This window comes from Sus scrofa, chromosome 1 (assembly GCF_054392235.1).
Source record: "Sus scrofa isolate SSC_HxYL_T2T_F1_AM1 chromosome 1, Sscrofa_HxYL_maternal_Yorkshire_Landrace_v2.0, whole genome shotgun sequence".
Classification (NCBI taxonomy): domain Eukaryota; kingdom Metazoa; phylum Chordata; class Mammalia; order Artiodactyla; family Suidae; genus Sus; species Sus scrofa.
The window spans coordinates 52,910,846-52,938,195 of NC_139383.1; the positions used below are offsets into that span (position 1 = coordinate 52,910,846).

The 27,350-nt window shown below is 42.6% G+C and overlaps 1 protein-coding gene across 8 annotated transcripts in view; it reads left to right on the forward strand.

Annotated features, from left to right (window-relative positions):
- The window catches only part of KCNQ5 (potassium voltage-gated channel subfamily Q member 5), a 504,676-nt gene that overhangs the window by 459,366 nt on the left and 17,960 nt on the right, over positions 1-27,350 (forward strand). For all 8 annotated transcript variants that reach the window (XM_003480275.5, XM_003480277.5, XM_003480276.5 and 5 more), the window contains one exon: positions 15,187-15,295. In XM_003480275.5, coding sequence (XP_003480323.1) covers positions 15,187-15,295 — 109 coding nt within the window. The remainder of the gene's footprint in view (positions 1-15,186; positions 15,296-27,350) is intronic.

Sequence of the window (27,350 nt, forward strand, 5' to 3'; positions counted from 1 at the left end):
TGGTGCAACAGGATCAGCGGTGTCTTGGGAGTGTTGGGACACAGGTTCAATCCCTGGCCTGGCACATCGGGTTTTGCAGCTGCGGCTTAAATCTCTACTGCAAATTAGATCTGATCCCTAGCCCAGGAACTCCATATTCCTGGAATTAGAAAACAGACAAAAGGAAGAAACAGACATCTCACTGAAGACAGAAAAGGACATTTCACTGTTTTATCTACTGTAGTGGATACTCAAGGGATCATTTCAAACTGGTCTCAAATGGCCTTCTGTTCTAGAATGTTTTGTTTTGTTTAAATGATCGCCTCTCTTCATTTTCTCTTTGTCTCACATGGAAATGCATTAGCGGCAGGACTTGTGGGCTGGCCCTCCGACTTTCTTCTTCCCTCTTCCATTTTCCACCTCTCTGTCTTTTTGTTCTGTTTTCTAGGAGTTTCAGCCAACCTTATCATCTAAACCTATCATTTTGAAGGTTCTTTGTTGTTGTTGTTTACCATGTCCCTCTCGTTTAGCTTCCTATTTTGTTTCATAGATACAGTATCTTGCTTTAAGACCAAGCTTTCTTTTCCTTTATTTCTAGTTGACATTGATCTCTTTGTATGGGAAGATTTCCTTAGATACTTAGTAAACCTTGATGTCTCCTCATAGTGAAGTGTGGAAAACAAGGGTGACTGGAGCTTCCGAGTATTGGTTTGAAGCTGATCAACTTTGACCTTCACTATAGGTTGATCTGGGTCAGCCATTTCCTGGGGAATTTCTGGGGTCAGTACCTTCAGCTCTTTTTCTTGGTCTGATCGGATCCCCTAGAGAGTACTTCTCCAAACTCCCACCTTGAAATGGTCCTCCTGCATTTGTTATGATGGTGATGGGTGCCCGAGGGCTCTCAGCATTCAGGCTGTACTTGGTCACTTGACACCCTGGTTTTTGGTATAATACACAAGCCTGATGACCCCTCTTCCGAAGCCCTCTAGTCAGTCACCTACTGGAAGAAGAGAGGAGTTACACCCAAGACTGGGCAGATGGCACCCAGTCTTCCTCATCTTTGTTATCCCCACAGGTGCTGAATGCTGCCAATTCCTGACTTATCACAAGTGTTGTTTCTCGGCTTTTCTCAGTCTTGGCATAGAGTTTTCTCTCTGGTATCAGCCAGTCAGCTGCCTAACCTGTGCACCTGCTTCCCTACTTTCAAAATTATGTTGTTGCTGCCTCCTCTCCTCTTCTGTTCTTTTATGGGTTTATGTCTTTTGTAAAAGTATCATCACTATAGTTTTAGTGAGTTTTTCAGAGGGATCAAGATTAGATGTGTATGAGGAGTTCTCTTGAGGTGCAGCAGGTTAAGGATCTGACGTTGTCAGTGCAGCAGTTTGGGTTGCTGTTGTGGCTTGGGTTCAGTCCCTGTTCCAGAAACTTCCATATGCTGTGGGCATGGCCAAAAAAAAAAAAAAAAAAAAAAAAAAAAAAAAAAAAAAAAAAATTAAATGTGCATGTTCATTCTTTTTTTTTTTTTTTTTTTTTTTTGTTTTTGTCTTTGGTCTTTTTAGGGCTGTACCCAAGGCATATGGAGGTTCCCAGGCTAGGGGTCAAATCGGAGCTGTAGCTGCTGGCCCATGCCACAACCACAGAAACCTCGGAATCCAAGCCACATCTGCGACTAACACCAGAGCTCATGGCAACATCAGTTCCTTAACCCACTGGACAAGGCCAGGGATCAAACCTGCATCCTCATGGATGCTAGTCAGATTCGTTTCCCCTGAGCCACGATGGGAACTCTGAAATGTGTGTATTCATTCTATGGTCTTAACCCAGAAGGGAACTTGTGTGTGTGTGTGTGTGTACGCGTGCATGTGTGGGTGTGCACGCTGGGTCATAAAATCAAATGTATTTCTTATTGTGTATGAAAATCAAACAGATGTAGAAGCTGATGCTGGGCCATGCCAACAACAAAGTAGTCAAATACAGTCAAAGACTAATTGTATTTTCTCTTTACTATGAGAATCTTTAAAGGAGCTGAGGAAGTTTTCATGATATATAGAGCCATTTTTTCAGAATGTGGTAATCACAGGATAATCTACATCTAACTTTTTAGGGGGGGAAAAGTAAGCTGCATGTCCTCTGATAGTGTATTTGAATGTTCCTCTTCATTTCTGTTGCAGGTACTAGGACTTTATTTTGTGTCCCCAGTTTTCCACTCCAAATAGAGAATGCTGTAACACCAAAAAATAAAATAAAGAGTGAGCACAGCTAAGTTATTCAATCTTTATCAATCTGTAATCTTCAGGTGTGCTAACATAACATTTGCTATATAAGATGCAACTGCTTTGGTAGAAATACACAAGAAAACACAATATCTGTTCAAAATATTAAAATTATTTCTTTAACTAGTACATTACTTTAAAACCACAAGAGGATATGTTATTTTGAAACAAATATATGTCCCAGATATGAATACTGGGACTCTTTTCCAGTAAAAACAAAATTTGTTTTCTTTTTTGTCCACCCCACAGCACATGGAGTTCCCCAGCCGGGGTTCAGATCCAAGCCGCAGTTTCAGCTTAAGCCACAGCTGTGGCAACACTGGATCCTTAACCCACTCTGCCGAGCCCAGGATCAAACTTGTGTCCCAGCACCCCCAAGACCATGCCAATCCCCTTGTACCACAGTGGGAACTCCAACAAAATTTTTATTTTTCAGAATTTTTTCCTAGTACTGTAATTTTAATGCTACTGCCTAGAAAAAAAATTTAATGAGAATATGTTCATAGATGGATCGAAAATTCCCTTATATAATTATATTTTATATTTTATTTCTATCAGAGTTTGATGAGAAGTACCTGTCATGGCAAAATGGGATTAGCATCATTTCTGGAGCACTGGGACGCAGGTTTGATCCCCAGCCCAGCCGAGTGGGTTAAGGACCCAGCATTGCCATAGCTGAGGCATAGGTCGTAACTTGAGCTGGAATATGATCCCTGACCCAGGGACTCCATATGGCACAGGGTGACCAAAAAAGAAAAAATAGTAATAATAAAATCCGAGGCATTATAACAACAAAAAAGAATTCAATGAAATGATTTCCTAATTCTTAAAAGAGCTCACTTTTAGGCTGTTCACTCCAAATCTCCTAAGATTCAGAACAAACAATGGTCACATGACTGAAATTTCACAATTTGTCCCTGAAGAACTAACACTATAAAGTACTAGGTTAAAGGTCACATTTGGAAAAACACAGGGGAGTGAGGATCCAAAAGTGACATGTGAAGTTACACTGTACCTCACTGTAATATATTTACATTTCCGTTAATGTCACATTGTTCCTGAAGAAAAAAATAAGTCCGGTTGGCCTTCTTTATTTTATTAATATGGATGATATGGCTAGCTAGAGAGAGCTCCCTCACGCTTGTGTTACTGATATTAAAATTCTATTATTTATTAATTGTAAACTTACAGAATCAAGAATTTATTATTTTTTTTCTTTTTTTTTTTTTTTTCTAGGGCTGCACCCAAGGCATATGGAGGTTCCCAGGCTAGGGGTCAAATCAGAGCTACAGCTGCCGACCTACACCACAGCTCATGGCAATACCAGATCCTTAACCCACTGGGCGAGGCCAGGGATTGAACCCACAACCTCATGGTTCTTAGTTGGATTTGTTTCTACTGCGCCCCAATGGAAACTCCATAGACTCAAGACTTTAAAGTGGACACACAGGACTTCCTGTTGTGGCTCAGTGGTAACAAACCTGACTAGTATCCATGAGGACACAGGTTTGATCCCTGGCTTCGATCAGTGGGCTAAGGATCTGGCATTGCCATGAGCTGTGGTGTGGGTCGCAGACACGGCTCAGATCCTGCATGGCTGTGGCTATGGCATAGGCCGGCAGCTGTAGCTCTGATTCGACCCCTAGCCTGAGAACTTCCGTATGCTACAGGTGCGGCCCTAAAAGAATAAAAAATTTTAAAAATATAAAGTGGACGCACAGGTTGCATTTCAACCTGAAAATAAAAGTGTAGTGTACAGTATTTATTCAACACATATTTCTTGAGTTGTACTACAGAAGTTATTCATGCTTTTGCTTTAAGCTTATTTTGCCACTTAAATGTTTTCATGGACCACTGGAGGGAAATCCTATTTTAAAATAAATCCTATAAAAAGTAAACATTATGAGCAAAAATGGAATTTTTTCACGGTAGGATCCCAAGGTTTAAAAAAAAAAAAAAAAACTGCTAAAAGAGAAAACAGTAAAGCCAAAATCCAGAGGTTAGTAAATGAGTTATATGTTGTGATCAGATAGCGTGGAGGAGTATCACTCACCTTGACTGGCTTCCTCAATAAATATTAGCTTGCTTACCCTGTTCCAGGCACATGATTCCAGGTGCTCGAGCTACCTTAGAGAACAAGACATTGGGCATTATGGAGCTTATATTCTAGTAGGAAGATGAATAAGTAATGAGGACAAAATAGTAAATTGTTGAGTATGTTGAAAAGTGACAAGCGATGTGGAAGAAAGAAAAGGTGACTAAGGAGAATGGATGGTGGATGGAGTTCAGTGTGTAGCCTTGGGTAAGGTGGTCCAGATGGTTCTCCTGGAGAATCCATACTAAGCAGAGAGCTCAACAGCTAAGGAGCCTCACAGCTATCTAGAAAGGAGCATTCCCTGGAGGGAGACAGGTGCCTGGTTCCTTCAAGGGGACCTAGAGAAAAAAGAAGGAGGGGAGAGTGATGGGAAATGAGGTCAGACCAGAAGAGGGGTGGGGCAGGCACCTAGGCCCTTGCAGGCCTTATGAAGACTTGGGCTTTTTACTCTGGAAAAAAAACGGAGCGCCATTGGAGAGTTGCTCACTGAGAGCCATGGCCTTGGTTTTTTCTCTTTTTTTAGAAAATTGAAGTATAGTTGATTTACAGTGTTGTGTTAGTTTCGGGTTTACAGCAAAGTGATTCAGTTATACATATTTTTTTTCAATTGTTTTCCATTATAAGTTTTTACAAGATCTTGAGTATAGTTCCCTGTGCTAGTCCCTTGTGGTTTATCTATTTTATACATAATAGTTTGTATCTGCTAATCCAAGCTTCTAATTTATCCTTCTCACCCCCTTTCCCCTCTGGTAACCATACGTTTGTTTTCTGTGTCTGTGAGTCTGTTTTGTAAATTAGTTCATGTGTATCTTTTTTTTTAATTCCCATTTATAGGAGAGGGAATCAGTGTTATTAATGAAAAGAAAAAAAGAGGAAGATGAGATAGGTTGTTTTTAAGAAGAGTTTGCTGGTGCTGACAAGCAAAGCTAGATTTAAACTTCACTGATTAGTCAGGCAAGGTGGTCACAAGGTAAATGTTCATTTTTATCAGTCCTTACAACAGGGTTTTCTCATTCTTGCTGACTTCTTAGAATTGCTGGCAGTTTGGCCCAGTTCACAGGTTCAGAAAATAGGACATGTAAGGCAGTTCCTCTGGAATGGGTGCTCCAGTTCTATTTTAAAGGGCCCCACTCACGCTGTTTTTCACACTGAGCTGCAGCTTCTTCATCTGTAAAATGAACACAACATTTCCAATCTGGCAGTACAGCATTTTAACTTACAGCTCATGTTTGTAAACCCATCTCACACACAAGGACTGAAATGAGTGACACCTTTCATGAATACAGTGAAGGGCCCACTTCATGCCACAAAGCACCCAAGGCATTCAGCCACCACTGAACACAGAGCTGAGAAACGGGAGCCCATTGAGACCTCTCGGGTGACAACCTCTTCTGTGAAAACACTCTTCACTTACCTTCCAGGAGCTGATTCACCAAGTGTATAAGATCACAGTGCAGGGCCATCTCCTAACTGCAGAATTCATTTATTTTTAAAATCCTACGTCCAGACTTTATGGAAGTCAAAGGGAGGGCTGTAGTGGTACCAGGAAGAAATTCATCAACGTTCATGAAATAAACGTGCATTGAGGATTGTCTTTGTACCATCAGTTTTCTAGGGGCAGTAGGTCCATGGATAAGAAGGCACAGGGTAGATGGACACAAGACAAGGACCTTGCCTTCACAGAGCTGACCGTCTAGCAAGGAAAGGGGCTTGTGCACAACAAATATAAGACATACATGTTCCCAGTACGGGAGGACAGGGCTGCCTCAATCTTGGGGATCGTAGACTCTTGAAAAGTTTGTGATTGGAAAACTGGATCTTAGGCTCTAAACTCTGTCCTGCTGCCCTCCATACCTCATCTTCTTTGCTTTGGATGACTCGAAATAAACAGAAATTGTTAAACTGCAAAATGAAATTCTAGTTTTCAGAATGGCGCAAAAGTTAGAGTCCACTGAAGGGTAAATGATTTGTTCTAAATATTCTGATGCTCTTTTCTTTGTGGGGGGCTGCTCCTTGCTTTTGTGATACTCTAGGCATGTAATAATCCGTCTGCTGCAAATTCAGCATGACAGATTACCAGCCCTCCCCCTACCCCCGAAAAGGAAAGGAGAGTGGATGGGGTGTGCAGAGAATAGCCCTTGGGAAACTATCCAAAGGTAATAACGCACCTTATTATAGACAGCATCTTGGGAAACTATGCCTAGTCTGGCGTAGCTGGAGCATGAGCATGAGATAAAGAAGACATAGAATAAGATGAGGCTGAATAATGGCTTTTGAGCTCTCAAAATAAAGTTCCCTCACTGGGCAACCAGAGGTGTTCAATATCTGATCTATGTTGAGAAATTGACTTTGACATTAAACATCAGTTCATGCAGAGAAAAAGATACTGGAAGGGAATAGCCCAAAATTTAATAGGATTTACCTGAACCACAAATTTTTCTCATTCTTTATGATTTAATTTAAAATTCAAATTTTCAAAGTTTCTAGAGAGCATGTATTACTGTCATAACGAGAGGGAAAAAAAGTTAAAAATTATTTAAGACAAAAGTCTCAAACAAAAAAGATATTATCTAGGAGTTCCCTGGTGGCCTAAAAGGGATCCAGTGTTGTCGCTGCTGTGGCAAGGGTTCAATCCCTGGCCAGAGAACTTTCACATGCCATGGGCGCAGCCAAAAAAAAATATATGTATATAATCTGGAACATTTTTCTGGGTTTCTTATTAGTGTCTAAAGGACCCAATATGTCTCTTGGTGACTTAGCAGCAACTATCACAGAACAGAAAAAAAGTCCCCAGCCAAGGAATAGCGAAATAAAATTGTGCTGCAACATCAGGGCCTAAGCAGTTATTCTAAACTCTAGCTGGATTAAAGAAGTTGCCTTTGAACTAGCACATGGCTAAAGTGGAGACTCTAAATTTAGGATGATATTTAAGGTGCCAGGAAATGATAGTGGGGGAAAGGTAATTGAAAAACAAGCAGCAGCAGAAGTAAGGAACCCTTGGAAAATAAATTATAATTCATAACAGGATGTAATAAATTAGTTATCACCACCATTAATAGTCCCCTTTTTAATGTGTGTTCCTTACATCATAGAGGAATAGAATCATTACACGCTTAATTTAAATTTCTAAAATGTATTGTGAATTTATAGCTGTCACATTTTTACCATAAGAAACATATGACAGTGGTAGTTTAAGTTCTGGAACTTGGGAAGTCTTTTTTTTCTTCATTCTAATTGTTTTCCTGTTTTTTCAAATACTCTATTTCAAAAGGTATATATTATTTTTGTGATGGAAAAAAAACTTTATATTTCTTAAGGAATTTTAAAAGTAATCTAAAATATCTATAATCACATTCCCTAATACTGCTGATTTCTTTTCTTTATTTCTTTTTTTTCTTTTTTTTTTTTTTTTTTGGCCACACCAGCAGCATATGGAAGTTCCCAGGCCGAGGTTCAAACCCATGCCTCAGCTGCAACCCAAACCACTGCAGAGACAGCATTGGATCCTTAACCCAAAAACACAGCAGGAACTCCTAATTTCATTTTTACATACTCACTTCTAACTGGTTTTCCTTTTTTTTTTTTTTTTTTTTTGCTTTTTTTTAGGGCCACATCTGCAGTGTATGGAAGTTCCCAAGCAAGGGTTGAATTGGAGCTGCAGCTGCCAGGCTACACCACAACCACAGCAACGCCAGCTCTGAGCCGTGTCTGCAACCTACACTACACCTCACAGTAATGCCAGATCCTTAACCCACTGAGCAAAGCCAGGGATCAAACCCACATCCTCATGGATACTAGTCAGATTCATTACCACTGAGCCACAACGGGAACTCCTAGTTTTCTTTTTATGTACATCATTGTACATGGTTAATTAGCCTATTTTAATTTTACTGAACACTTAAAAATACTTTCATACTCTTATATACTATTCATAATTTTTTCACAGCTATGCAGTACACCATCATGATCAAATACTATAATTTAGAGTTTCCTACTTTGGGACATTGAAAACTTATATAACTCTCTTCTCTCTACAATAGGCAATAATGCAATAAACATTATTGCATTAAACTATCTTTGGGAGTTCCTGTCGTGGCGCAGTGGTTAACGAATCCGACTAGGAACCATGAGGTTGAGGGTTCGGTCCCTGCCCTTGCTCAGTGGGTTAACGATCCGGCGTTGCCGTGAGCTGTGGTGTAGGTTGCAGACACGGCTCGGATCCCGAGTTGCTATGGCTCTGGTGTAGGCCAGTGGCTACAGCTCCGATTCGACCCCTAGCCTGGGAACCTCCATATGCCACAGGAGCGGCCCAAAGAAATAACAAAAAAAAAAAAAAAAAAAAAAAGACAAAAATAAATTAAAAAAAAAAAACCAAAACTATCTTTGTTTTCTTTTTGAAATTATTTTCCAAAGATAACTCCCCTAGTATAAAAGTAAAAGATTGCTGATTTTTAATTTTTTTAATTTTTTTTCTTACCATAAAACTTCATTCTGGAGTTCCTGTTGTGACGCAGTGGAAACAAACCCAACTAGGAACCACGAGGTTGCAGGTTCGATCCCTGGCCTTTCTCAGTGGGTTAAGGATCTGGTGTTGCCATGAGCTGTGGTGTAGGTCACAGATGCGGCTCAGATCCTGCTTTGCTGTGGCTGTGGTGTAGGCCAGCAGCTGTAGCTTTGATTCGACCCCTAGCCTGGGAACCTCCATATGCCTTGGGTGTGGTCCCAAAAAGCAAAAAAAAAAAAAACCTTTGTTCTGACTTAGATTGTCACTAGCAAAGGTCACAGTGTACCAGATTCACCGCAGTTTGGTTAGTATTAATTATTATTCTTTTGCTATTAAATAGATGTAAGTCCATACTTTCAAATTATTTTAATTTTTTTTTAATTTCTAGTTAGGTTGAAAAGTTTTCTATCATTTTTTTCTTTTTTTTGCTACTGGTGGTCTTCCCTGACTGATTTATTTTTACATTTATATTTTGAATTGTGATCCGTTCAAATAAGCTTTTTATATTTTATAAATATTAAGCTTTTCCTTATGTTTCTATTTTTTCCTAATCAGGTATTTTCTTTTACATTGTAATTTAGCTATATCAGGTAGTAACATTTTTCTGTCTTTGTGACCAAAACTGTCAGCTGTTTCCTTTATAATTCCTCCTAATGACCCAAACGGCAGGACATTACCATTCCTCCGCAGACAAAACAAATGTTTTCTGCTCAGTTTTGACAATTTGATTTATTTTGGTCTCTGAACATGCAAGCTTCTTGGATGGAAAAACAGTTCAAAGAGAACAGAGTCACAGCCTGAAGAGCAGGGTGTCAGGTGGCTGAGGGATAGAAAACAGTGGCTGGAATTCAGAAACCTGAGGCCCCAAGGTTGAGCAAAAAAGGTGATGAAACCTTGTTCCCAAGGCACTAGTTTGTAAGGAATTTCTTTTTCTGCCTTTTATGATGTATTTCCTGTCGTCCTGGGAAGCACCTACAAGTGTCTCAGATTGTGCAAAATATACTTGTGGTATGAAGGGAAACGGGGGGAATTAGTTTAAGTCCTATGGCAGATGAGTCACACACATACCTCGGTTCTGGCTGGGAGAAACAGAGGCACCATTTTCCACTTACAGTCAATGGTCCTTGGCTGCATATGAATTCCTAGGGGAAGCTTCCTCTGGGAAAACTCTGAGGCCTACCTTCCAGCTTGTCCTGGGTATTGAGATTTTTTTAAATGCTCCCCAGGTGATTCTAACGGCCAGCTAAGGTTGAAAACCATTCTAATCATTTTGTCAAGAAATGTAAAAAGAAATCTAATCTATAAGAGCAGGTGACCAAGAACATGAACTAGAAACTACCTGTCCTTTTTTCCTAAGCACTTGCATCTTGACAGCCAAATTTGTAGTGGAAAAAGAAAAACAGTCTTTGGACATAGCAGAAGTTTCCAGAATGTTCTCTTTATCATGTAAGGTCCAAGTAGTTCTTTCCAAAAACTATGGAATAGGGTTTCCAAAATCAAGAGAAACAAAGCTCAAGATTTGAAAGTAGATCCTGAACACTGCTAATTAATAGAAGACAGAGCCAGTTGGGGGAGTCAAAGGATTGTATTTTATTATTATTTTTATTAAAGTATAGTTGATTTACAATGTTCTGTCAGGTCCTGCTCAGACTGTATTTTAAACTTCTTCTCCTCCAAGCACAGACTGTGCGTGCACTGGGCAGTCCCACTGGTCGTGGGAGGCTTGCCCACAGGGAGCTGGGCTTTGGGGAGCACCTCACCCCATTGGCACACTGCCCTTCATGACGGCTTTTGCAGATCAGTGCTCACATAAGCTTATGTTCCCATGACCCACATTTCCCAAAATGCCAGGGCAGAGGGCCAGCAGTGTGGTCGGAGAGCACAGAGCCAGCCTTGGCTGAAAGCGTAGCCCCACCCAGGTGCCTCAGAGTTCACAGAGGGTTTTAAGCCTCTAGGAATCACGAGAAAGACATTTAACATGTTGTTAGCCTCACTGGAAACGATATCGATATCTCCAGATACTTAAAAACAGAAAGATAGCATTTTTCCCCATTTTTGTGGCTTTGAAATAAGACGTTCTCTGACTCAGCCCTTGCTTCAGTACATCAGCAAAGACATATGTCCTATTAGTTTGCTCTGACCCAGCTTACAAAAAAAAAAAAAAATATTTTTAAAAACTGAGAGGAGCTTAATTTATGTCTTGAATAATTAAGTTATAGGATATAATGAAATTCCCTAAGAGGCATTTGGATCAGTGACGCCCATCTTCTGCCCAGCCTGTTCCTAAACAAGATGAAGAGACTCAAGGTCTTTCTGGGTAGCAGGACGGAGGAAAGGGTTCAGTGTTCAGCCGGGAGAAAACGGCCTTGTAATCTCTTGGGATGTTCCAGTTCCACTTACAGTCAGTGTGCATATTATAGCTTCACTGCCTTTCCTTCTGCACTTTTTGTGACAGTCCTACCTGCTGAAGAAGTTTTCCATTAACCTCATAATAATCCAAGGACCCTGAATTTTATGCCTCTTAATTATATGGACCTGCCTCATCGTGTTCTGGTTGGCTGTATTGGATTTTCAAGTAGATAAGCCACTGATCCAAGCCTTGCAAAATCTGCCTTCCTGTAACCTCCCCAGAGTCCCCAGTTTTATGAGGGATGAGGGGACCATGTCATAAGCACCCCTCAGTAGAGTTCAGCTAGAGAAAGCAGCTTTATGCCTCTCTTTGAAGAGCAGCATAAAAACTCCCGTGAATTCTGCCCTGGGAATCGTAGCAAAGCGCGTTGATAGAAACCTCTTTTGGGCAGCTAACGTCTGGGTATCCCACAGGGCTCCCTGTGGTGGCTTCAGCTCTGTCAGCCTCCCAGCCTGGATGTGAAACCCCTTCTCTCACCTCGCACACACCCTCCTCAGTCCCAGGGAATGGGATGTTTCCTGTAGGGTAGGGATCCGGTCCTCCTGAAGTAATTTTTCCCAGTGATGACCTATTCTTGAAGGCCAGTCTGTCCTCTTGCTACTTACTGCTATGCCTGTGATGAAGATACTGTTATGCGTTTTTTTAAAGATGCACACAGGAGTTCCCATCGTGGCTCAGCAGTAAAGAACCCAAATAGTACCCATGAGGATGCAGGCTCGATCCCTGGCCTCACTCTGTGGGTTAAACAATCCATTGTTGCCGTGAGCTGTGGTGTAGGTCGCAGACACGGCTCAGATTCCACGTTGCTGTGGCTGTGGTGTAGGCCGGCAGCTGCAGCTCTGATTTGACCCCCAGCCTGGGAACTTCCATATGCCTCATTAAAAAAAAAAAAAAAAAAAAAGTGACTAGTGTTGTCACTGTGGGCCATAAGTCATACTTCTGTCACTTCTCTGAGGGAGAAACCATCCCATGCTTCTCTCAGCTTCTGGCGGGTCCTTGTCTCTCCTTCTGTTTTCTCTCTTCCTTCATCTTCTCCTTTTCTGTTTTCGAAGGATACTCTCACCAGCTTTAGGGTCCACCCTAATCCAGTATGAGCTCATCTCAAACTTTACCTTAATTACATCTGCAAAGACCCTTATTCCACATAAGGTCATATTTTGATGTTCTGAGTGCATGTGAATTTGGGGGCAAGACTTACTCAACCCTCTATACCAACTAAGAGCAGGTTGGGATCCAGTTGGAGGAGGAAATCATGAACAGCTCCTGGAAGGTTGTCATTAAAATCTTGAGTCTGATATTTATGTGCTAAAAGGGCTATATTTTGTGGGTGGTCAGCCTAACAAAGTGGGCCGGCTGCCCTCAAGGTCATCCCTGAGTCAGATCCGACTGTTAGACACAGAGTTCATAGGCACACTCTCATTTGAACTGTGGCCCTCTGCTCTGGAGAGATGCTGAGGGTACCCAGCAGGACAGGCTGCACCCCAGAGCTCTCCTGACCTGCTGGCTGCCACTACCACCCCCTGTGTGTGTTCTGATACTGGGTGATATGGTACAAAGGGCAAGGGCTTTGGGACCTCAGCGAACTGGATTCAGAGACATGCCCTGCAACTACCCAGCTCCAGTTACCACCGCTGAGGCCTCAGGTGAAGTACTCACCTTCTTTGGGTCTCAATTCAGCATCTAAAATCCAGACACATCATCCCCAACTCGCACAGTTGCTGTAAATAATAAAACTTGAAGTTCCCATTGTGGCTCAGCAGTAAGGAACCTGACTATTATCCATGAGGACACAGGTTCAATCCCTGGCCCCACTCGGTGGGTTAATGATCCATCCTTGCTGCGAGGTGCAGTGTAGGTCACAGACAAGGCTCAGATCTGCCATTACTGTGGCTGTGGTGTAGGCCTGCAACTACACCTCCAATTCAACCCCTAGCCTGGGAACTTCCATATGCCATAGGTGCAGCCATAAAAAAGCAAAAAAAGAAAAAGAAAAACTAATTATGCAAAAGCTTTATCTAAGTGCAAAGACCCATCTGCATCTCCTCCCTCACCCCCCACCCCCCCCACCACCCCACCCCTGGATTCCAATGCACAGTAAACACACAGTAAGTTGCTGAATTGAATGGTGCACCAACTGCCTTCCTAATGTAAGCACCGCCCTTGAATGGGCCTCCAACAGCCTTTCCAGACTTTTAACCCAACCAAGACAGCCCATGGCAGAGTCCCTTTCTTTTTTTTTGACTTAGCAAATGAACACTGAGCAGAGCAAAGGTGAAAGAAAGCAGTATTAGTCCTTGAGTTATGTCGACATTTAAGGGCTCAGGAGTTCCCTGGTGGCTCCTTGGGTTAAGGATCTGACATCTCTGCTGTGGCTTGGGTCACTGCTGCAGCAAGGGTTCAAGCCCTGGCCTGGGAACTACCATATGCCATGGCACAGACAAAAAGAATTTTTTTTAATGAATAAATAAAGAGGGTCAGTATTTGGAGGCTGTGTAACTCTTTTCTCATGAGTACTTTCCTGTTACTTTTTACCAAGTTCATACATGTTCATTGAAGAAATTTTAGAAAATATAGCCAAGCAGAAAAATGAAATCACTCTTAATCCCAGATATAGGCTGTTTCTTTAATAATATATTGCGACATTTTTCCAGTCATCAGTCATCATTTTTAACAGATTCTCCATATTCCATTAAATAAACCAAGCCATATTTATTTAACCTATTCTGCATTATAGGAGTTTTAACCTGCTTTCAATATTCTGTTGCTGAAAAAAAAAAGCCACAATGATCTATTTACTCCGTATTAATTTTATAAATCCTTACTAATTTGGTGTTTATTGTAAACCTGTCTCCTTTTCCAAACTTCGCAATTAAATCAGAAGTTATTTTGCTCCGTTTATGAGGAGCCAATTTTCTTATCCAGTCCGAGAATCTGCTCTCAGCTTTGACCATGCTGTCATAAGCAAGCTCTCTCCTGGGCTTCCCATGTCCAGTAACTGATAAGGAGTCAGTGTTCTTGGAACTGAATGCTTAGCACATTCGTTCGGGACATGGGACTAATGGGGTCAGGGCCATGGGTTTCAAGCTCTCCAGATACAGGCCAGTTCATTAAATGTGCAAAAACTGTTTTCCTAACTCCAAACAGCTGTTATATCAACTCTGGCTGCTAGTTTCAAATGAACTGGACAAAAAAGCACAGGTGGACCAACACAAATCTGTCACCACTACTGAAAAGACAGTGTGACAGCAGCCCCATTTCCCCATGGAAAACAGCTCAGAAAGGCAGTCATGTCCAACAGACACAGACTCATAGACAGAGAGCAGATTTGCGATTGCCTTGGGAGAGAGGGGCCAGGAAGGGAAGAAGTGGGAGTTTGAGGTTAGCAGATGCAAACTATTCTATGTGGAATGGATAAACAAGGTCCTACTATATAGCACAGAGAACTATATTCAATATCCTGTCATAAACAACAATGGAAAAGAATATATGTATATAACCGAGTCACTTTCCTGTATAGCAGAAATTAACACAATATTGTAAATCAACTATACTTTAATAAAATAAAATTTAAGAAAATAGAAAGGTAGCCATGTCAAATCACATAAAATTGGTGAGGCTGTAGAGAAAGGAGAAAGAATAATATTGGGAAAAACAATTGGCTGACTTTATTCATACTGATTTATGAGCTTAGTCTGTGAGGCCCCCCCCCCCCATTTAGTAGCATGTTTTAAATCACTGCTGGAAGTTTCCTCCTGGCGCAGCAGGTTAAGGATCCGGCATTGTCACTGCTGTGTCCCAGGCTACTGCTGTGGTGCGGGTTCGATCCCTGGCCCAGGAACTTCAATATGCTACAGGCACAGCCAAAAAAAAAAGAATTAAAACAAAATCACTGCTGGTCCTGTTAACTGGCCATTTTCTCTTGCAGCTGACACAGCGCTTGGCACCGATGATGTGTATGATGATAAAGGATGCCAGTGTGATGTATCAGTGGAGGACCTCACCCCACCACTTAAAACTGTCATTCGAGCTATCAGGTTGGTGAAAGCGTTTGACAAATGATTCTTAGAACCTACCTCTGATTGTTTGAATTAATTGTGTTGCTAAGTTCTCTTTCGTGCAGGTAAATCTCCTGGAATAATTCCTTTTTCTCTTCCTATTCATCCATATCCCTATTAAATTCTGAAATATTTTTTTCTTAATACAAAACTTGACTGTGTCCAACACAGGCCATGTTATAAAAGATGGGTGGCATTTGAAAAGCCAGGCCACACCCGACAGAGTACTTGAGAACCGGCTTGTCATAGGACTCTGTGGCTTTCAGGACATCTGTGTATAGATACAACTGGATTTTGTAAATTACCTGTATGACTTGATGCTTCAATCCATGTTCTGTATTTTGTGTCAGAGAAAAGTCCCTCTACACCATTTCAAAGCAGGTTGAGTTCTGACCATGAGAAGCTTGTGTGCTGTGCAGGGGGTTGCCTCTGTCCTACTGAAATATACTGTCAAGGCTAACCACAATATGCTTCCTTCCTCTACTGATGGCAGAAAATTAAGAGAGGGTCCAAAGCAACTGATGTTTGTATTTCCGGGATCCACTCCTCCAAACAATCCAGGATCTGGACTAAAAGAACTGCTCTAACCCAGCCTGGCCAGTTTAAACCTTTGGGAGAATGTGTATAGGGACTGCTGGGTGCCAGTACTGCAAAGAAATACCTCTGCTCTTTTTGGTTGTTCCTGCCTCTTACCAAAAAGCCTGAGGAAAGCTTAAAATATCCAAGCTAATTTAGCTCTCCAGATACTTACTTGGTCTAAGCTCAGATACCAGAGTGATTGACTGTTTACTTCCGTTCGTACTTGGTCCTTTAGCACGCTGTTAGACATTCCTTTACTTGGTGGCTGAGGGTCACTGGGAGAGTAGAAAATGAGTTTTAAAGATTGTGGTAAATGTTTGTTGGGGCAAAGAAAATCATGGTATTATGAAAATGTGTACCTGAGAAGATACTTAAATATTATCTGTGACAGCAACCCCCAAAGAAGCCAGGTTCAACCTAGTTACTTCCTTAAAGAACCTGCAAGCCCTGTGGATGGGGGAATTAGCCCTTCCTGGGTGTCCTGGGCTGTGCCAGATTATGCCTCTGGCCTCATCCTGACTGTCACTAACACTCCTGTCTTTCTCAATGTGTCCCAGTTTGGACAGTCTTATGATTGTCCTACCCCTGGGGATCCTAGAAGCCTTGGGTAATATCCCAGAAAACCCAAGAATATGTAGTAAAATGATGTCTGCAGCCCTCAGTTAAAAGGGTGGAAAGGACCTATACTGCACTGTCCAATACTGTAGCCACTGGTTACGCGAGGTGATTCAAATTTGAATTACTTAAAATTAAATAAAATGTAAAATTTAGTTCATAAGTAGTACTACCGACATTTAAAGTGCTCAGTGGCCACACAGAGCTAGTGGCTTCTCCTTTGGGCAGAGAAGATACAGTACATTTCCATCATTGCAGAATGTTCCGTTGGATATTGCTAGCCTAGAAGTCACCTTGAAATGTTTTCCATTCATTCATTATAGCCATCAAAGACCCTTAGTCTGAATTGCAGCAAGTGCAGTAAAATCTTATCTAAGGGGAGCAGATTAAGTTTCCTTAAAGTCATATTTAACCCCATTTGTGTCATTTCCCAAGACCTTCTGAAGCTTTCTGCTGCTGCCTTACACTCTGTAAGAAGACTTGTGAGCTTCAAGAAAGAAAACGAAATAGGTTTATTCTGCTAGCTAAGCACTTTAGGAGCAGCTTATGATTTACTTTGTTATACTTTCCTCTTGAAACTTGACTGATTTTTGTAAAGTCCTTTGCAGAATTCCCTTGCTTTTTAGAATTCTTTCTTGGTTCTTATTTTTAACAGAACTTTTATTGTTTACACATCTCTCCTTTTGGGGGATTTTCGAAGCTTTCTGCTTGCTACTTCATAACTCTTGATGGGGATGTTTTTCTCTCCCTTAGCCTGATTCTGCTTGTGAGGGATTTTTTTTTTTTAATCACTTCTAAATTCCATTTAAAAATTTGGATTCTAGAAAAACAATATCTCAAGAATTAATAACTTAATTAGAAATCTTTGACTCATGATAGTACCTGATTTCTAAATAATTAAAAAACCAGCCAATTCAATTAGCAGTTTTGAAAAGGAGTTTGCAAGTATAAGTCCCTGAAACATATGCAAAAGTGTCCCTTTCCTGAGTTTAATTACATAATAAACTGAACATCGATGACTAGAATGTTTTGGCCAGAGCTCACCTACCTCCTACAGCTTACCTGAACGAGTATTTTATGTGTATATTGTTAGCACAAGTCTGTGTGCCCAAGGCACAGTGAGCCCTAACTGAAACGTCCAAGTTTGGAGCAGAGAAAGATTTATTGCAGACCAAACAGGGAGATAGGTGGCTCATGCCCCCCAAAACACCTGAACTCCCCAAAGGTTTTTTTTAAAGCATTTTTAAAAGCCAGGTTGGGGAGTGGGGGGCCGTCACAGTCTCAGAAGAGTGTGCAGTTTTCTGATTGGTTGATGGTGAAGTGACAGGGTGGGGTCACAGTGGTTAGCATCGTGGTGCTAAGCTCAAGGTTCTTAAATGGTTAACTTATTCCATTTAGTGGAGGTTTTAGCATCTGAAAGTCAACTCAGGAAATGTGCATCAGGTACTATTATATAGGTGCATCAGGGAGGAGTGGCAGCAGAGGATCTGGGGGAAGGGCCTGCCCCAAGAAGGCCCCACAGGGTCCTGCTCAGTTACATTGCTGGTTACAGATGTAACCAGCCCATTATTCATCTCCAAAATGGCAACCTTGTTTCTGGCACCATCCTTGTTCTTTTTCGGTTGTTTGATCATTTAATATGACCACTTGAACATGCCTTTTGTCTCCCAGTAGCTCTTACAATAATAATAGTTTTCCCTAAGAGACAAATTAAAATTAAAATATGTAACAGAAAATAGGTATTCCACTGTGAGGATGACAGCATGGAAAATAATATGATTACATTTACACACAGTGAAGTAGGAATTCTTATTTTCAGTTATTAATATTTATTAAGCATCTGACATTTTCTAGCTATTTTTGAGAGTAAGGATTCTCGGGCAATGAGATGATTAAGGCCCACTCTCCAGACTCATCTGGATTCCATTACCCGAGTGCACTTTGAGACTTTTTAATGAGTGATATCACGTTTTTTAGTCGTGAACAACAGCTATTCTTAGACATTCCAAACTATGCCTTAAAAGACAGAAGAACACTTAGTATAGTTCCTCCAGGATTACACAGATTATTTCCAAAATATTATTTAGTTGGAGTACATGAAGTTGTTGGAAATGTGCTTTTTGTTTAATTTTTTTATTAAAGTGTAGTTGATTTACAATGTTTCTTCCATTTCTGCTGTGCAGCAAAGTGACCCAGTCACACACACATATGCCTTCTTTTTTTTTTCTTTTTTTTTAATACAAATTCATCTCTGAAAGTAAAGACTGAAATGATTTTTAACAAAAGTTCTACATCTCGTTAATGATTCAGTTCAAACAATATTAAGTTTCTTTTCATCCACTCCTATAAATTAATTTCTAAATAGATCAAACTAGCAGGGGAGTAAACAGATTGACAAGCAAATTGATAAAGTCTTGAACATTCTACACTCAACTCTCACTGTACAGTTTAACCTTGAACAATCCAAGAGTGAGGGGCACCAACCCCCACATAGTCAAAAATCTGTAAATAACATATGGCTTCCCACAACCTTAACTACTAATAGCCTGTTGACCAGACAGCTTACCTTTAAAGTCATATATTTCGTATAAGTATTATATACTGTATGCTTACCAAAAACTAAGCTAGAAGAAAGAAAAAGTTATTAAGAACATTATAAAGAAGCTTTATTGATAGTTTGTACAATATATACTGATAATATGAGTATGCTTACAAGTTGAATTGTCTATCAGTACCTTCAATAATAATGTCTTATATGACAAAAAACTGTAGCTGTTGTATGTATTACTAACACTAGACATCAAAAACAAAAAAGATAATGTGAAAAAATTCATATTTATTTACAGGTTTAAAGATTTATGCAGAGTTCCCTTATGGCGCAGCAAGTTAAGTATATGGCATTGTCACTGCAGTGACCCAGGTTGCTGCTGTGACGTGGGTTCCATCTCTGGCCCTGGAACTTCCATATGCTGCAGACACAGCCGAAAAAAGAAACAGCAATATGATTGTTTCGCGACTAGCCCTAGTATAATTGCTTCCTGGTAGCCTAGCTTATACACTAATGAATGAATCATTATTACATATGGCATATGGTATATGGTTATATTCATAATACAGTACTGAAACAGTGTTAGACTTTTTTGCAAACCTATGAAAATAGGCTGACATGCAGTTTCTCCAACTATGAGAGAGGCATACTTTACAGTAATGTAATTCTTTGAAAGTAAAGTTAATAGTAAGAAAACTAACACATTATTAATTTTATATTACATATCACTCACTTTATGCCTACACAAGGATAAACTAGTATGTATGTATATTTTATACATGACATACCTAACGTTTCCTTAATTTTTTCAATATTTCTAAGCTATGTGGTTTGCCTGTGAGTGTTTTCAAATCATCACAAATCTCTAAAAAACTTTTCCAATACATTTATTGAAAAAAATCTGCACATATATGAACACAAGCAGTTCAAACCCCTGTTTTTCAAGGGTCAGCTATACTATGGTACATTCACTTGCTCAGGCTGCCTTAGCAAAACACCACCGAGGGTGGCTTAACCACAGAAGTTCATTCCCTCATGGTCTGGAGCCTCAAAGTCCAAGGTCAAAGTGTTCACAGAGTTGGTTTCCTCTGAGGCCTCTCTCCTTGGCCTGCAGACGGTCACCTTCTCACTATGTCTTCAAGTGGCCTTCCTTTGTACTGTCTGTGTCCAAGTTTCCCCTTCTTACAAAGACAGAAGTCTGATTGGATTAGAGCCTATATTCAATGTCTCCTTTAACTCAATCACCTCTTTAAAGGCCCTGTCTCCACACACAGCCACGTTCCTGAACTCTCTGGAGTTTTAACATATGAATGGGGATGGGGGAGCTTACACAATTCAGTCCATAAAACAAGGCAAGACAAAAGTTTTTCTATCACCATTTGAAAAATATTTTCTCCGGCACAGTTTCAAAATTTTCAGTTTAAAAATAAGCCCACTTGGAGTTCCCACTATGGTGCAGCGGAAATGAATCTCTGACTAGTATCCATGAGGATTTCGGTTCTGTCCCTGGCCTAGATCAGTGGGTGGGTTAAGGATCTGGTGTTGCTGTAAGCTGTGGTGTAGGTCACAGACATGCCTCGGATCCCTTGTTGCTGTGGCTGCAGCATAGACCAGCAGCTGCAACTCTGATTTGACCCCTAGCCTGAAACCTCCCATATGCCGCGGGAGCGGCCCAAGAAATGGCAAAAAAAAAAGAAAAAAAAAAATTAAAAGTCATATTCAATAGAACTCTTCATTTATAAAAGAGTCTTGGAATAGTCTTTTTTTTTTTCTTTTTTTTTTTTTTTTCCTTTTGTCTTTTTGCCTTTTCTAGGACCGCTCCCGAGGCATATGGAGGTTCCCAGGCTAGAGGTCAAATCGGAGCTGTAGCTGCCGGGCTACACCACAGCCATGGCAACTCGGGATCCGAGCCACCTCAGCGACCTACACCACAGCTCATGGCAACGCCGGATCCTTAACCCACTGAACAAGACCAGGGATCAAACCCGCAACCTCATGGTTCCTAGTCGGATTCGTTAACCACTGAGCCATGACGGGAACTCCTGGAATAGTCATTTTTAAATATGAAAGAAATGTTTGTATTTGTCTTCCCATCAAATAGGCTGCATAAATTTTCAGGTGTACACAACAAGATGACCCAGGAGCTTGGGCTGTTAGGACCATGCATGGCAAAAAGCTCCCCTGCTTCTCACCCGTACTTGCCCTAGAATTAATGCTTCTGGGATCAAGACCGCTCTCCTCTCAAGCTGGCAGCAATGGTCCTCTCACCCGCTTATTTACATAACCATGTTTGCTTCCAGCCACCAAGAAGTGAGTCAGGATACCACACAACCTGTTGTGCTTGTGAGGAAATCCAAACAACGCACAACGGGAGTGTGTGGAGGAGAAATGGCAGGAAGCTGCAGGGTGTACCATGAGCTTTCCTTCTCCTGTCGCTCCAGGTGTCATCCACACACCCTCTGTCTCTTTTAGGTGCGACCTCTTATTTCCCAGACTTCTAAAGAATCAAATGAATGAATAAGGTCTGGAGTGAAAACTCAAGAAATCTTTTTTTTTTTTTTTTTTTTTTGGTCTTTTTGCCTTTTCTAGGGCCACTCCTGGGGCATATGGAGGTTCCCAGGCTAGGAGTCTAATCAGAGCTGTAGCCACTGGCCTACACCAGAGCCACAGCAACGTGGGATCCAAGCCGCCTCTGCAACCTACACCACAGCTCATGGCAATGCCAGATCCTTAACCCACTGAGCAAGGCCAGGGATTGAACCCGAAACCTCATGGTTCCTAGTCAAATTTGTTAACCACTGAGCCACAACGGGAACTCCAGGAATCTTTTTTTTCCTTTTTTTTTTTTAGGGCCGCACCCTCGGTGAATGGAATTTCCCAGGCTAGGGGACTAATTGGAGCTACAGCTGCCAGCCAAGCCACAGCCACAGCAACATTGGATCTGAGCTGCATCTGTGACCTATACCACGGCTCACAGCAACGCCGGATCCTTAACCCACTGAGCGAGGCCAGGGATTGAACCCGCAACCTCATGGTTCCTAGTTGGATTCATTCCCACTGTGCCACAACAAGAACTCCTTAATGTTCATTTTTTAAATTGAAGTACAATTGATTTACAATGTTGTGTTGATTTCTGCTACACAGCAAAGTGATTCAGTTATATGTATATTCTTTCTCATATTCTTTTCCATTATGGTGTATCTCAGGATATTGATGTAGTTTCCTGTGCTATACAGTAGGACCTGTTGTTTATCCATCTGATATATAATAGTTTATTTACATCTGCTAATCCCAAACTCCCAATCCTTAGTTGAAGCTGCAGCCTAACTCTACCCAGGCACCACTGACTAATTTTACCTGTCCCCACATGAGCTGCTTAAGAAAGGTTCCAAGAAACCCAGCGGCCTCTGGGTAACCTGAAGCAACCATATCCCCTGTCTGTGATGTTCCCTTATCCCTGCATTGAGGTGAGGGTGAAATGAATTCCCACTGGCAGGGCCCTGAGTGCCAGGCCTGAGGGAAGCACTGTGGGAACGCCAGCATCACAACCCAGGGGCCTGGACTCCCTGGGGCCTCCCCAGATGCTGCCTGCATGCCCATCCCTCACTCAGACTGACCCTCTACTCCCTGAGGTCCCCCCACCCCCACCAGCTGCTGTGGCATGTCCACTTCTTGTTCTCATCTGACAGTGCCTGGCCTGCCTGAGCCCCCTCCCCCAGGAAGCGCCAGCTGTTACCCTTGAAGTTACTCTTCACCCCTGCCTGCACTGAAGACACGCCCAGAGTAACACCTCTCAGAGCTGGAAGGGTAACTCTTCACCCACCCAGGAGACAAGATTCCAGGGAGATCTTCCCATGCCCGCCCCCTCATCCTTAGGGTGACTTGCTGCCCTCGCCCTCGTAGCCCCTCCCAGGAAGTCAGGGGACTTGAGGGGTGGAAGCTGTTCTCATCTGCATCCCCACCCACAAGCCTGAGGACAGCCACTCTAAAGTTCCTTCTGGGAGTTCCTGTCGTGGCTCAGCAGTAATGAACCCAACTAGTATCCATGAGGACTCCAGTTTGGTCCCTGCCCTCCATCAGTGGGCTAAGGATCCGGCATTGCCGTGAGCTGTGGTGTAGGTGGCAGATGAGGCTCAGGTCTGGCGTTGCTGTGGCCCTGGCATAGGCCAGCAGCTATAGCTCTTGATTCGACCCCTAGCCTGGGAACTTCCATATGCCTCAGGTGTGGCCCTCAAAAGACAAAAAAAAAAAAAGTTCCTCCCAAGAGTCAGCTCGTGTGCTCCAATAGTGTATATCAGCTTCTCTATGCCAGGCGCAGGGATAGATAATTAATAGGAAGATGGCTCCCTGCTTGGGAGTCCTGGGTACCCGCCAGCTTAGTGAAGGGGGAGGCGGGTGTGTTTAGGCAGAGGCAACTGCAAAAGCCAAGAACCAGAGGAGGAGGTGGCATCCGAAAGTACATGTGTTGGTGGGGGAGGGGGATGTGAGGAGGAGCGGTCAGACCAGAGAGGGGCAGGAAGCAGTCTAGCAAAGAGGAGGGCCAGGAGACAGAAGTCAGTCTCCCAGTTGGTGCTTTCCTCTGACACTGGCTGCAGGGGGAAGAACAGATTGGAAAGAGGGGGCCCTTGTTGTTCCAGCCCTGGATCTGCTGAGAGCCAAAGCCAGGCAGTCACGGTGAAGTGGGGGATGGATGCCAGGGATTTTCACGCGGAAACAGTAACAGCGTCTGGACATTTACTGGTTGAAGAAGATGGAGGGAAGAGCAGGCAGGATCAAAGACGACACAGCCAGGCACCTGATCGGGGCCAGCCGGGGGAGAGGGCGCAGTGTTGCCAGTGTTGTTTGCGGGGCAGCAATGTTGGCAGCAGGCAGGTGGAGCCCTGGATCTGAAGCCCAGGACCCAAGTCTGGAATGAGGACAAACTTGGTTGCTGTCAGCCCAGAAATGGACGGTCTCTGGAAGCGTCACGGGGGAGAATGTGGAGCAAAGAGGAAAAGTGGTCCACGCAGAATCTACGACTCACAACCTGTAAGGAGCTACAGCTGGACAGCCAGAAACCAGGCGATTGGGATGGAGGGGAAGCCCCAGGAGAGCGTCTGGAGCAGGAGGCAGGGTCCACGGTGGTAAAAGCTTCTCAGAGGCCAGGAAGACAAAGAGGGAGGAGGTCCTTCAAAAGTGGCAACAAGAAGGTTGCCAGTAGCTTGGGAGAAAATTTCAATAGAGGCAAAAGAGTTTGAAGCCAGACTGTAAACACATTATTAAATTATCTCTGAAATTCTCACACTCTAATAAGTGTAATCTTTACCTGTGACCAGCAAAGACTCATCCGCTCTTTTGAAATTGCTCAGATCTGATCAGAACCACTGAGGCCTGTGAGGTTGGGGCGGGCCCTGGGGTGGGGGTGGGGCAGGGGGTGTTTGCACAACAGGCCTCCCCCTACAGCCCGGCTGAGTAAGGAGGTCTTCCAGTTTTCTGGCCCCGAGTTCCTCCTCGTCTAGGAGCATTCACAAGACCCTTCTCTCACCATCCTCTAAAATGCATTCTCAGTTCTGAAGCTTTCTTAAATCTCACTTCATACTCAGACAAGAATACGCCACAAATAGAGAAGAGGAGGCACATGTTTGCCTTTGTGGGTTTTCGTTAAATCCACAAGCTGTTTAATCATCGCCAGTTCTTAACTTTGCTGATGGCATCTCAGCTATTTTAGCAGAGGTGATGAGTCTTTGTTTGCAAGTCACTGTGAAGACATTCTTGACAGCCAAGTCGATGACATGTGACAGGAAAGGACTCTGCTGGGAACATTTTAGGGATCATTTAGCACGTATTTTTTAATCAGCTAATATATTCTCTGGAATATTCCTTTTGCTTGTTTCTGTTTTGAAGATAATTGCTTGGGACCACATTTTGCCCTGAGGCTGCATTAAACTAGTGTTTTCACTGAAAATGTACTTACTTTGCAGCATCTAATTTTTAACCTTTTATTTGGGTACAATTTAAACTGAATCTCCCATTCATTACGAAGACCAAAAATATTCAAGAGCAATCAACGTGTACAGGCATTTTGTCTACTTACTCATTTGTTTCACATGGTAAAGTTTATGCAGGATTTTATACTCGTAGGAAAATAAAATCCCCAAGTTTAGTTACCATATTAGTGCTCACAAAATCCTAGGAAGGAAAGTTACCCATTTGTAGACTTGGATCCAGAGAGTCTTGCTTGGGTTTTACTGCTCTTATCTCTTTAAAAGAATACCAAACAAAATTTACAGAAGAACCTACTAGATCCTGAGTGTAAAGCACAATAATCTTAAACATCAGAAGAATAACTGTACTCCCAGTGGTGGATATAGTGCAACCACAGAACTTCCCTGACCCTTAAGTCAGCCAGACGAAGTATCTACTTGCCCCTTGAGTAAAGATGTCTGGTAGTCTGTATACAGTGGAGCTAATTTGTGTCTCTGTTAAGAGCCAAAAGCAACAAAAGGAGACTGGCCAGTGCACCCAGATACTCCTGGGGTTCCTTAGTCACTGGCTAGTAGCCCAGTCTGAGATGCAAGAAGGGTAAAGGAGTGTCCTGTATATATTCTACAGCTAGTTTCAAAGACTTTCAGAGTCTAAATACTGTATATACAAATGCAAATCTATGGCATTGAATCATGATTGTGTATTAACAGAAAAATGACATTCATGAATCATCCAAATAAGTGATAACACATGCCTTCAGTGGTGACCCAAATTATCAGGTTCTGTAGTCCTAGTTATCTGCCGAATTTCCTCTGTGATCAACACATCCCTTGACCAGCTTCTAGAAGGCTAGAGAGGGCTGCCTTGCCTCTTGCTAGAGAGGGAGAGATTCAATGATCAAAGGCTCTGGGTCACTTCAAGGATGAGCCCTAGGACCCTTGCTTTAAGGCAGATAGCAGTCATGTTTCTCGTGGGAACAAGAAAGCATATGATCTAGGAACAGAAGGGGAGCATTTCTGATCCAGAATGAGGGTACAGAGTGAGTAAAGGCCTGGAAGTGTCTCCTGTTCTCTCTGCCACTCTGGGCTACTCACTCCTCTCCTGAAGGCCAACCCCGACCCTGCCTGCTTGCCTGTCTCCCCCCTAGACCAGAAGTGCCCAAGCAACAAGGCATCTGTCTTCCCCACTGTGTCCCTGGCATCCAGCACTGAGCCTGGCACGTAGTAGGCAGACAGAGCATGTTTGATGGGTGAGTAAGTGAATGAATGATTCAGTCCTACTCACCAGCAGGCCTTTAGCAACCCTCAGGAAAGCAGCCACACTGAGTTCGCTTGAGAGCTCCAGGCTCTGGCAAATGAAGCTCTTGAGTCCAATTAGAGCTCCTGGCTGCACTGACTGCTGCCTTCCACCAGGACATCAGAGAGGAAGGAGCTGGAGACCACGTGTCCCTGGAGGTGTCTTCAACTCTACCAACCCCATTCCAGCAGAGTCAGGGCTGCTCAGACCCTAGCACAGAGACTCACACACTTTAGTAGGAGGTTGATGAATATTTATTGAAAGAATGAATACCCCAGTCACCTCAGCACTTCTCTCCCTTCCTTTGAGAAGCTGTGGAACTTCTTAGTCCTTTGAGAAGCTGTGGAACTTCGGTCTTACTCAGGGAAGCTGGGCAGAAAGCATTAGGGTTCTGCTGGAGACCTGCCACCCAGGCATACTGACATGCCACTTCATAGGCATGATTTGTGTGACTCAGAGGATGTATGCAAAACCCACCATCACTTCTTTGAATGGAGGCAGGGAGGTGTAGATCATTCTACACCCACCCCTACCCCAAACCCACCCCACCTGCTGTCAGTAGGTCTCATGTTTGCATCACCCAAGGAGGTTTATAAAATCTCTGGATCAATTAAACGGGGTTTCTGGAGTTGGGACCAGGCATCAGCACTTTTTAAGCTCCCTGGCTGATTGCAGGGAGCATCGGAGCTTGGAGAAGGCTGCTGCCTTTACAGTCAGTCACACTGCCTCCAGAGTTCACAGTCGCTGAGCCCCCAGCCTAGGCATGGTCTGGCTGATGTCCAGAGTGTCAGTCATGGCCACCTCAGTTGTCTAGTAGTTCCAATCATGGCATATTCATGTATGGCAGGGCTTTTACACTGATTTTGAGGACTGGGACAAGACTTTTGCAAGATTCTGTAACTCATAGCAGCACAGCAAATGCACCTACACTTCCTTATAAGTGCACATGTGTTGTGTGTATATATAGCTGTATTCCACCCAGAGTTTAACTCTGCTTTGGTTATGTCTTGGCGCTCAGAAAATTGCTCTAGC